The 12,281-nt window shown below is 36.8% G+C and overlaps 2 protein-coding genes across 5 annotated transcripts; both read right to left on the bottom strand.

Annotated features, from left to right (window-relative positions):
• Window positions 1–2,533: 2,533 nt before the first annotated feature.
• On the bottom strand, window positions 2,534–7,361 carry LOC110930319 (protein LSD1). 4 transcript variants are annotated; one of them, XM_022173614.2, is made up of 7 exons: window positions 7,188–7,361; window positions 6,959–7,088; window positions 4,243–4,353; window positions 4,004–4,116; window positions 3,134–3,184; window positions 2,888–3,002; window positions 2,534–2,797 (listed from the first exon to the last, which is right to left on the bottom strand). In XM_022173614.2, exons 2-6 carry the CDS (start codon window positions 7,068–7,070, stop codon window positions 2,922–2,924), a joined length of 468 nt encoding a protein of 155 aa, XP_022029306.1. In that variant the 5' UTR covers window positions 7,071–7,088; window positions 7,188–7,361; the 3' UTR covers window positions 2,534–2,797; window positions 2,888–2,921. The 4 variants fall into 4 exon arrangements, with proteins under 4 accessions (XP_022029306.1, XP_022029305.1, XP_022029304.1 ...); XM_022173613.2 differs by having other exon boundaries at window positions 2,888–2,959; window positions 6,959–7,108; window positions 7,188–7,359; XM_022173612.2 differs by having other exon boundaries at window positions 2,888–2,959; window positions 6,959–7,101; window positions 7,188–7,359.
• Window positions 7,362–8,363: 1,002 nt separating this feature from the next.
• LOC110932365 lies at window positions 8,364–8,783 on the bottom strand. The gene has a single exon (XM_022175707.1). It carries the CDS (start codon window positions 8,781–8,783, stop codon window positions 8,364–8,366), a length of 420 nt encoding a protein of 139 aa, XP_022031399.1.
• Between the last annotated feature and the right edge of the window lie 3,498 nt (window positions 8,784–12,281).

The raw sequence follows: 12,281 nt of genomic DNA, 5'->3' as shown, positions 1-12,281 counted from the left end.
ATGGAAACCAGGTTGGCGTGGTTATTTGGGTGGAAAAATGAGGAATGTTCAACAAGATCACAATGAATATGTTGTTGAAAATTCCATAGCAGTGAGGAACAATGAACTTGAGTTTCTAAATCGTAAGATCGATCGTCAAGAAAGATTTGTTTTATGTGTCAAACAACTCAATGCATTCTTGTTATGATTCTAAGGTAAAACATTTAAACATATGTGCAAAAGGCAATGAATTAGATGAATTCTTGACCAATGTTCCTGTTATGGCTCCAACTGTTGTCTTAGAAAGTGATATGGGGAGTTGGCCTGGAGCATTTTTCGATATAAAATTACTCAAGTTCACCTTAGGCCTTTATGGTGGTGTTGCTTTTGAAAGAATTGGGCATATAGATTTGTGTGCTGATTTTCAGTGGCGTCTCTGAGAATTCACTTACCATGTTCTAGCTCGAAAAAGGTGCCCATATGCTTTAACGATAAACAATATAATTACGAAAAAATGACAAATTGTAGTATTTGATAAACAATGCAATTATGATAATGACAAAATCATACTATTCTAATGAGTTACACACCGTAATAACTAATAAGTTAATATAATCGATAACCAATGATTCGTGCAATCCTCATTGCTTTCTTCATAGCAAATTGTTGGATCGGCTCTTCACAATTTATATTATCTAAGACTTCGTTCTCGATAGCTATCATCGCCAACCCACTAAGTCTATCTTGAGATATTGTAGATCGTAAGTAAGATTTTAACAACTTCAACTTTGAAAAACTTCTTTATGCAGATGCTACAGTGATTGGAATAGTTAACAATATTCTATATGCAATGCATGCTTCTGGGAAATAATCATCTTCTTTCATATACTCCAAAACATCTATATGGTTGCTAAATTTATTGGTTAGCGATGCACGAAATAACTTAAGCTCCATATATACCGCCTCGGCATCAATATCTGAGGTCCCTTAAAACTTGAGTGCATCTTCAAGACGACTTAAGATCTTCGTCTTTAATATTCCTCAACTTCTGTGGAAACAAAAAACCAAATAACCTCTCGTACCATTTGAATTGGTCAAATCGTTTCTCTAAAGAAGCTATAGCTTGATCAACAATATATAAGAAATAATTTACTGTGTTTCCAGCAATCCAGACGTCTTCAGCAGTTCAGTGTTTTCACATTCCAGCGGATACAGGTTCTGATGTTCAGTGTTTCCAGCGTCTTCTTCACCAATCCGCCATTTCAGTTGCCAGCCGTGTTTTTTATTTTTATTTTTAAAATCATATTAGTATTGGGTTGGTCTCAATAAACCTAATGTTTAGTCGGGTAAATTATAAAGCATAAATAAGTGTTTGATAATGGGCCTCTATATTGGATTTGTATGTGTTTACAATTTTTTTTCTTTAAATAACATATATATCGATTTTTTTTAAAATCTTGTGCCCTTCGAAATCACAGGCCTTGTACGGAAGTCCTCCCTGCACACTATAAGAGCCGCCCCTGCTGATTTTTATGTGGTGTTAAAGGCATTCTTACAATTGTTTCATCAAAGATCTTGAAAAGCAATGCAAGCAACTCATTTGGATTCGGTTACAAGACCATATTCTCAAGTATGCTATATGACTGATCTCTTGTTTAGGTCAAGTCCAAACTTTACCTTTAGTTACCAGACAACATGCTTTGGGTTATCAGATCAAGAAAATATACGCCCAATAAATAAGAATAGCAAGAAGAAGGCAATGGCGCATATGTGGCACAAATGGAAATCTAAACTGTGGTTCCACATTTTGACCCCAAATAGCAGGTTTTTCATTATTACTAGTGATGGGCTTCCTTGTTTTCAGATGGTTAATCTTACAAAATGGCTTATGGGATTAGGAAACAATAAGAAAACTGAAGGCTTCAATAATTCATGGAAGTCTAAACGTTGTTTGGGAAGAATTTATCTCATTGGTTAACTAGGAGGAATTTATTAAAGACATTCTTGCTTCTAGCAGGGACTCATCTAACTACTTCCATTCAGCTTCGACCGGTTGTTTGCGTTGGACCTAAACCAGTGGCGGACTTACAATGTTAGTAGGGGTAGCACGGGCTACCCCTCAACCCCGTCTTCGTAGTGTAAAAATACCCCTTAACTCCGTTTCCTTAGTGTAAAAATACCCCGCAACTTTGTCTCCGTTATACAAAGGATACCTCTCTGGTCTAAAAAATAAAAAATCGGGATACCCCTAAATTTTTGGACTAGTTCCGCCGCTGACCGAAACTGATGTTTTGGTTGGGCTGTAAATTCTTGGGCCAGGAAAATCAGTTGTTGTAAGTTGGAACAGACAAATGGAAAGCTAAGATCAGAGGTTTCGATCACTGATACTACAGCATTGTTTCAAAATTGTTGGCTAGCTAAGTGAATCAATAATCTTTATTGGAATCAATTCGGTCTCAGGTTCTATCAGTTCTGCAATGAACCAAACCGGACACTGAAAACAGTACAAACATAAACCGACAACCCGACCATACCGGATCGTGCACAGCCTTAGTTGTTTATACCAAATCCGGCAAAACGCATTCTATTAACGATATCCCATCACAAATCAACACATCAAGCCATCCATTTTTCTCAACAATCTAAATTACAATAACATAATATGATGGACCGTTTTTTCCTGTTCTAATAGTATACAAATTCAACTACTAATGACCCATATTCATTCATCAAATAATCAATACGAGACCAACCCGTCATGCCAATCGTTTCAATTTGGTTTCTTATCCGTTGTAACCCCGACAACAACATTGCTTACCTAACTCATCATAAAAGCGTGCCAAGATTAAAGAATGGCAAACTTTTAAAAGAAATAATTAAAGAAGAAAGAACAGGATTAAGAAAGTACCAGTTTCCCGTTCTCATCAACGGACATGGGATTTTCAACGACAACGGTTTGAGTCTGCGGATGAGGCATTTCCTGTAGAATACGTATTAAATTGTTTAACCCGATGAGGCATTTCCTGTATAATATGTATTAAATTGATACTTTTTTAAAACAGCCTGTTTTGCCAAGCTTAAAAATCTATATATATGCTTACAAAAATGCACAAAAATGTCACTTTTTTTGCAAAAAAAAAAAAAAGCAACTCACTGTCGAAGAAGATGGCAATGGCGCTGAAACGGGAACTCTTCCATTGCTAGTCTGTGATAAAGACAAACATATAATTCATAAGTATGGTAACTCGTCAAATATTAACGAAAAACTGCAACATTTCCTCTTTTATTTAGTAAATTCAGAAGTTAAATTATGTAATTGCTCATTACAATAAGTTTTCGTCAACAAACAACTCAAGTTGAATAAAATAAACTAATAAACGAGTATGAAAAGGCAAATTATTTTTTATTAATCCCATCTTTTCTTAGTTGGCCAATAATAATCACCGGTCCCAACTTCTGAACTTTTTCTTTTCAATGGACCCCCGTTAAAAAAACTTAACCCAGTTAGTTTTTTTTGCTGAAGTGGATAGTTTTTCGCTGGCGTGGATGATGGCGTGCACATATGAGATTGAAAAAAAAATTGTTTCAATCGGAACGTTAAATTGTTAAAATCCAATTTGCCGTATGGAAATAAGGTAAACTACAGAAATATAGGTTAGATATCATAGTTGTTAATAGCGAATAGCGACAAGGGACCTATATGCTACATAGCGAATAGCGACAATTAGCGACCGCTATTTTATAAATAGCGATACAATAGAAAAAGAATTTTGAAAATTTTTATATGTATATTATATCAAAATACCTTGGTGTATATGCTATTTTACATGTATATTTAACAAAAACCTATAAATCCAGCTATTTTATAGCTATATCTAATTGCTATTTACATCAAAAAAAAAAACCTAACCGTCGCTATTCACGCTATTGGTCGCTGTGACCCAGATAGCGACACTTGGTCGCCTCGCTACATAGCGGTCGCTATAGCCGCTATTGACAACTATGTTAGATATATTGTACTCACATTGACATTTGTAATGTAGTGACAGACTGCACACTTAACCGAAGGAGCACCAAATGGATACATCAGCATTGTTCGGCAATTTGCACAGCTGATTTGGGCAAGCTGGTTTGGAACTTTTAAGAAAAGTAAAACAAGTTTTATAAACCGCGCTTAACGATTTTATAATATTCGTGGAATCTAAGCATTAGAATATCATTATAGAGAATCTCCAGATTGCAAAATAAATCATCGAAGTATACCAGGTGCAAGATTTACAATATGGCAGCATGAGCATCTAACACTTGTAGCACCACGTGCATACATTAGCAATGTGCGACAACCTCCACAGATCAGTTGGGCCATTTCCATCCCTGAAAGGTTTGCCACCAACACTTATGATAGAAATAAAATAAAAACAAAAAACAAATATGATAAATACATTAAGGTTTAGTTCAGCATAGAAAATGAACTAGACATTTTGGCATCAAAGATCATAGTGTACACCCTTTGATAAATACAAAACAAAGAAAATCTTTTCGACCCAATCAATATCATTAACTCTATGTAATGATGGTGACAAGTAAACACGTAAAAATAACTCGAAACTCGACTTCCCTAATGAAAAACAATGCAATTTGCGAGTGGCATGTGAGTATCTTGCAATACATCAAGGCGTAGTACAACAACAACAACAACCATACCCAGTAAATCCCGGAAATAGAAAGCTACTTATAGGGTCTTGGGAGGGTGGGATGTAGACAGACCTTGCCTCTATCCCTAGGGATAGAGAGGCTGCTTCCAGAGAGACCCTCGGCTCCAAAACGAACAGCATACCAACACATCAAGACAAAGAATATAGAAATAAGAAGTCACCAATACCAAGCAAGGCGTAGTATAGCATGAAAATTGAACCACAGATTTTGAACTTAAAGGTCATTGTATATACTCTTTAGTACATATAAAAAAAATAAAAATATCCTTTCGAAATCAATATCACTAACTTTATCTAATGATGATGACAGATATATAAGTAACCTTAACTTGCAAGTTTTAGTAAAACAACGTGTTCCAATTTTCATGGGACTTTCCTTAGTTCCCTAGAAATTTCCCAAGTGATCTTGTAACACAATTAGGTTTAGTATAGCTAGCATAAAGAATGAGCTACACATTTTGGTCTTAAAGATCATTGTATATACCCTTTAGTTGGAGGACTTGAAATAAATTGGTGTTTAATCAGACGCTGGCTTCCGTATCAGAATTGTAGAAGAAATTAAAGCCCTTGGTTTCCTCTGGATTCGAAACCAGTCAAAGGTGAAAGCGATCAACTGGGAGGATTGGCATTTGTTTAATTTGAAATGTATGGAGATTTAATGTAAGTTTTGGTGAACAAGTTCATGGTGGTGATGTAAATAATCTGGTGTTTAGGTTTAGCAATGTTAACCCATGTGTGTGTGTGTATACATATAAAGTTTTGTTGGTCGTTAAGAAAAATAAAATGTAACAGAAACTGTTTCCCTTTAATACATACAAAATAAACAAAATCGTTTGGACTCGGTCATTACCACTAACTTTATGTAATGATGATGACGGTTAAATAAATAACCCTAACTAAAGTTAGGGTGGGCAGGGCACCAATCGGGTAGGGCGTGCGGGTAGTGGAATCGGGTAACACTCACCGGTTGAAGGATTCAAAATCTAACCATTAAGGGTAATTTTGCTTCTAAAAAAGTTTTAGGGTACTTGGAAACAGAGAATGATAACCCTTTAGGTGGAGGGTCACCATCACTAAACTCAAACCAATCACAAGTTGCCACCTCATTCCACCCAATTCTATCACACCATCACTAAATCACTTGCAGCACTCATCACATTTCCATCACTTGATTTTTTTAAAGTAGATATAAAATAAAATAAATTAAAAAACAGCATTTTTTAAATACATAAAATTAAATATGAAAGTCAAATAAAGTAAAAACGCATTTTTATTAATTAAAAAAAAATACATTAAAAATAAAAATAAGCATTAGTAATATAAATAAAAAACAACATAAAGATGAAAAAAACAACCTATAAGTTGACGGGTCAACCCTCCATTTGTTTTCTTAAAAGAGTGTTGTAGCGTAGTGTTTTTTTAAAGAGTGTTGTAGTGTGTGTGAAAAAATGTGTAAACATTCGGTTTATATATTGTTTAAAAGTGATTTATGTTTATTTTCTAAAACCCCAACAGTCAAAATTGTGACCTTTTCAAACAATCTCAAGCTCTTCACTACCGTGATGGTGGCCACGGAAATTCCATCACTGAGCCCTACGCCCCCCTCCCCCCTTATAGAAAAGAAAATGTTCCAATTTTCTTGGAACTTCCCTAAATGGAAAACATTGAAATTTGCAGAATTGCAGGTGAACATCATATAATACATTAAGGTTCATTATATCAACAAAAGAAGCTACACATTGTCATCTATCCCTTCATACAAAATTAACAAGCCTTCAATTCATAATATCCCAATGACCCAATGTATGCAAACTTGTTAATTGTTATTTGTTAACAATTAAACCAACAATAATCAAACTTAACAAGAAAAAAAAAACAAATTCGATTATAGAACAACAAAAAAAATCCCTTCGACCCAATCAATACCGCTAACTTATGTATCGATCATGACCGATAAAGAAGTAACCCTAAGTCCCTAACTTAAAAGTTATAGGAAAACAATATGTTCCAAATTACTTGGAACTTCCCTATGAATTGAAAATATCATGCAAACACATTAACATTTACCATATCATAAAAAGAAACTACACATTTTCAATCCTCACACACAAAATTAAAAACCCTTCAATTCATAATATCCCAATGTATGCTAACTTGTTAATTATATAACAATTCAACCAACAATTAACCAAAATTAACAACAAAACAAATTCAATTATATTATATAATTAAATAAAACACATTAATCAGTCAATAAATGGTACCTGGTGGAGGAACTGAAGTAACAATATTACATAACGCACAGCAAACATTAGAAGCTCCTCTAGGGTACAACAAAATGCTTCTACAACCACTGCACACTATTTGGCTCTGCATATTGCTCAAATATATCACCTGAAAATGATACCTAAACCCTAAATTTTTCAAAATTCTAACAATTCAACGCTTCGATTGAAATATCGATTAAGATATTAATATTGAATTGAAGGTTACCTGAAGCAATTTGACGGATGAGGATGCCGATTTGTTGTTGAATTTTGGGGTTAATTGTTTGGAAAGTGGTGGTTATTGGTGATTAATGAGCATGGGTGAGTTTGATGTTGAAAAGAGGAAAGAAGGAGATTTTTGGGTGTGTTGAAAAGACACAGTTTTATCTTTTTGTTTATAACTTTTTTGGTTTAATGGTGTTTAACTAGTTTGGTATTGTCGGGTGGGTGTTTATCGGTTCGGTTTTCGGTTTTGTTTGGTTTCAGGCGTGTAGCTTTGTAAAGTGGGGGTGCACCCCCTCCCCTGAATGTTTCGATTAAAAGTATAAAATTTTCTATTTTTTATCCTAAAATTTTAAAACTATATAGGATTGTCCCCGAATTATTTTGCCTAAATATTTATATAATATATAAATTGGGTCTCATGACTTTCCGCCCCCTCAGAACTTTTGGTCAAGCTCCGCCATTGTTTGGTTTGGAATTTTATTTGGTTGAAATTGAACTGAATTCTAAAAGTTTAAAACCGAACCGAATAAACGAATTGAAATTTGGTTGGATTTCAGTGTTTGACCAAAATAAATAGTTGTCGTTTACTATTCGGCTTATTTGGTTTATTTGGTTCTAAATACCGAATCGAATATCCAATTCAGTTTAGGTTTTAGGGGTTGTTTGCCAACATCTGAATGGTTAAGTGTTGAACCTGAACCAGTAAAAGAGGTCTGAACCATTAAGAGACAGTATAATGTTTAACCGTTCAGAGGCAAATGCATGACCAATTCAGATTAGAGGTCTTAACCATTCAGACTCAGTATAATGCTTAACCATTCAGAAGCAAATGTTTGAACCATTAAGACATATGCTCGTGAAACAAACAGTCTGAATCATTAAATGTTGAACCAGTAAAAAGAAGTCTAAACCATTAAGAGCTAAACAAACAACCACTTAAACTAAAATTGAATATACAAATTTTGTTCGGTTTGATTTTTGTTTTAATAGGTTTAGAACCTTACTGGATTGAAACCTAAACTGTTCAAAACTAAACCGAATTCGAATCCAGTTCGGTTTTCGACTAAATAAACTTTTTATTATTGTTTTTACCAATATTTTTTTTTAAAGGTTAACTTCATTAAAATAAAACGCCAGACTTCAAACCGAGGCGGCACCACACAGACAAACAAAAACTTTACATATAAACAGATTTACACCACTCTTCCCATCTAACATCAATATCTTTCGATCTAGAACTAAGCCATATAAAACCAACCGTCATGATTTCCCGAATAATCCCCTCTATCTTCGTTTCTTTGTTGTTAAATTTAGCCTCGTTCCTAGCTTTCCATATGCTCCAACACCCGATTCTAATAATGCCTTGAATCACCTCTTTCTTCTTCCCTTTTAACCCGATGCTTTCATGAGTTTCGAGTAAATCCTTGACCGAAAAAGCCAATATAACCGAAATCTTGCACCACAAGCTAATAATAGGCCACAACGTCGACGCGACCCTGTACGAGGTGAATAAGTGCTCCGCAGTTTCATCCCCTTCTGCGCATAGCACACAAGAAATGTCGCCCCTAACAATGTTTCTTTTGAAAAGCCCATCCATAGTAGCCAGCTTATTCGAACCAAGTCTCCATATAAAAACATTGCACTTCCGGGGGAGCCATTTACACCTACTCGGGCAATAATCCAAGGTAATGCTGTGTTGTTAATCAATAAAGATTTAACCGAATGAACACTGAAATTCTTATCCGAAGACCCCGTCCAAATCCAGTTATCTTTAACATCCTTTAAGTCTAGGCTGAGAAGCAATCTGCATAAACCAATTAATTCATCGACCTCTCGACCGACCGCCGGCGGTCTCGACCACTGCCAAATGTATCTTGAACCCCTATTATCATTAGAAATCCTGTCTTGAATTCTGCAATCTTTCTTTACCTCAAGGTCGAACAAAGCTGGAAAAAGACACCTCAAAGGCCCGTTGCACGTCCACGGATCAATCCAAAACTGCAAAGATTCCCCGTTTCCAACCTCCCCCCTAAAGAAATTTTTTAGCTGCTTGTTATCGATCGAGATATTCTCCAGCAAACTCACTATATTGCACCAACCCCCCCCCCCCCAATCATTTTTCTCATTGGAAAAACATCCCACCTGGATTTCGTTTTATGCACCGCTTCAATCACTTTCACCCACAGCTTATCCTTGTCTTCCTTAAACCGCCATCCCCATTTAGATAGTAAAGAAATGTTAATATTCTTAAGTTTACTAAGGCCTAACCCACCTTTATCCAACGGTAAAGCCACCCGATCCCAAGTGTAACACCCCGTGTTTTCGAATATCAAAGTCAAAGTCAAAGTCCAAGTCAACTTTGACTTTCTTTGACTGTAAATAGTCGATTTTATGTTTTAGTTGTATTATGTGGAGTAAGTGTTGTAATCAGCAAGAATCGAAGTAATCGAATGTGTTTTAAAGCGAACCGATCTACGACTGTGAATGGTAGGATGTAACAATGCGATAAAGTTAACTAATCAGTAATCAAACCGATCTAACAATCAATCGAACTCGAGACTCGAATTATGCGAATTGTGGTGTTGTTATACGTGTGTGTGTGCCTTATGTGTTACTTGTGCATGTTTACTTTATGTTTGGTGTGGTATTCAAGCAAATCAATCGAAAATCGAATCGAAGCTCGAAAAGCAATCGAACTCAATCGAAACCGACATCGAAACGTGACTTATAGGAGATTATATGTTAGATATAGTAGTTGGGATTAAAAGTAATTTGACTAGGAACCCTACCGTATTCGTATCATCGTCCATCGAAATCGAAACGTCGAAAATCGTCGCAAAATACTCGAAGTGTGTCGCGGATCGAGCAGGAGGCAACCTGATCGAACAGGCCAGCCGATCGGCTAGCATCTTGCCAGCCGATCGAGCAGCCCACTCGATCGGAGCTCCTGGCCGATCGGCTGCCACTTTCCTCTTTTGGAAGCCTATAAATAGGGTTGTCCTTGTCTTCATTTCCACTTTTGGAAAGTTCTGACCGGCCAGCTCTTGTTCTTCATCTTTTCTCAGATTTCTCTCAATCCCGATAAGTTTTCACTCTAAATCTTGTACGATTTTGATCATTACTTGATTCTACACCTTTCTATCTTTCGAAACTTGGATTCTAACCGTGAAATCACCAAGATCTAAGTATTCTTGGGTGATGTCATCATGGTGTTCTTGAAGAACATCATGTTTTGGCCTCATTCAACTATGATTAGCTTAGATCTAACCGATTTCCACATAAACAAGTTAAGATCTATCAAAGATCTAAACATCCACAAGTTGTGAAGGATTGAAAGAAGGAATTCCAACTTTCTTTCAATTCTTTTACACTCAATGCTTTCAAACCGATAGAAACGGAGCTTGAACCGGCTAACTAATCATTCAAACAGTTAAAAGGTTCAAGATTCAGATTCTATGAACAAGGTTCACCGATTTCGGGTTAAACTCTAAACCGACATTCCGAACCGTTCACCGGCCGGACTTGGGTGATTCATGTTCGAGCCAAGGAAACAAGTAGGAACGAAGGTTATCATAGTTCAACACGTTGTCAAGTTACCTTGAAAGAATGACAAATAAACAAACAGCCAAGTGTTAGATGAAAGGCCGACCAGGTCAGAAATGCTGGCCGAACAGTTAGGCTGTTCGAACAGCCCAGCCGATCGGACATGCCAGCCGATCGGCTAGCACATGGTCCCACACTTTCAAAATTTCATGAGGTATAGTATTGACGAAGTAATGTTCGATCGAACATGGCACTCGATTGGTGAACATTACTGTTCGGATCATGAGATACTATGCTTCAACACTTAATCGTTTTCACAACTCGTTAGTAGTAGGGAATGCCAGCCGATCGAACAGACTGATTCGATCGAGTGACATTCAGTTGGGAACTAACCATGAAGCTCCTAGCTGATCGAGTGAGCTAGCCGATCGAGTGAGCTAGCCGATCGAACGAACCGTTCGATCGATCGACTTGAAAGGTAGGAACACTTCAGTGTTCTCAAATGCTGCAACGAAAACTTCAAAAGTTCAAATCCTCTAACACAAACACACCAGAGGAACAAACAATCCACTCGAATGGTCCAGCCGATCGAGCCAACCGGCCAATCAAACAGGACTGTCCAATCGGATGTACCAGCCGATCGAACAGGCCGTTCGATCGAACCTGTCGTTCGATCGACCAGCCCATTCGATCCATCCAAACTTATTTACTTTTCCGCATTACTTATCGTTATGCTATCGAACTATTCAGCCTAATCTTACACTCAGCGCTCCCTTCAATCCACAATCAATCACTGTGAGTATACTCGAACCCTTTTTGCTTTAGCACTTTTGGGTGTTACATACGTTACTTATCCAAATCACATCGAACACACTATTCAAACTATTTGAACGCTAACCGATTGCATGTATTACATGATTAAATGTATGCTTGTTATTATGTTTACACGTGGAAAGCTGTCTACCTGCCTTAGCAACATAGTACTATAGTTTGGACTCAGCACCCGTTCACACGGGGGTTGTTAAGGACAATCTACTTGCATGATTTACGGTGGTGATCATGTATTGCGAACTGTCTCGGACAGTCAACCTGCAGTCACTGGTATTGATAGGTCCATGTCGATAATTTACATGCATCATTGCTCTCTGTGTACGTGCTGGTTATGCGTAAACTATTCGAACTCCATATGCTATTATCAAACTTGTGTGCTCACCTTTACATTATATGTATTGACTTTATTTTAACGTATGTGACAGGTGCTTAAGTTGCTAGGATGCTTAGGCGCGTGGTGATGAAATCGAGGCTAGGGAGTCTAGAAATAATAAACACTTGTCTGTAATAATTAAACCTGAGTTGTCGGAACGTAATTACTTGTCTTGTTGCTTTCTATGATAACTTGTTATTTATTTGGGATACGGTATGGGACGTGTCACTTAAACTGAATTTATATAATAGTTGTTGTGGAAACTTCTGGACAATCTGTTTCGCTCAGTGCCGCGCCCCGATGATTCTGCCATCGGTTGGGGTGTGACACCAAGCCGCCCAATGAACT

The sequence above is a fragment of the Helianthus annuus genome, chromosome 3, assembly GCF_002127325.2.
Source record: "Helianthus annuus cultivar XRQ/B chromosome 3, HanXRQr2.0-SUNRISE, whole genome shotgun sequence".
Lineage (NCBI taxonomy): Eukaryota > Viridiplantae > Streptophyta > Magnoliopsida > Asterales > Asteraceae > Helianthus > Helianthus annuus.
The sequence above is the reverse complement of the archived record's forward strand: the minus strand, read 5'-3'. Positions and strand labels throughout refer to the sequence as shown.

Bases quoted from the DNA above. Each gene is read 5' to 3' on its own strand.
- LOC110930319 (XM_022173613.2), bottom strand. From the start codon at position 7,070: ATGCAGAGCCAAATAGTGTGCAGTGGTTGTAGAAGCATTTTGTTGTAC. The intron at 4,354-6,958 runs GTACCATTTATT...CAAACCTTTCAG, and splicing joins TACTTCAGTTCCTCCACCAG to GGATGGAAATGGCCCAACTG. The intron at 2,798-2,887 runs GTACTTTCTTAA...ATGATGAGTTAG, and splicing joins TTGATGAGAACGGGAAACTG to GTAAGCAATGTTGTTGTCGG.
- LOC110932365 (XM_022175707.1), bottom strand. From the start codon at position 8,783: ATGGATGGGCTTTTCAAAAGAAACATTGTTAGGGGCGACATTTCTTGT.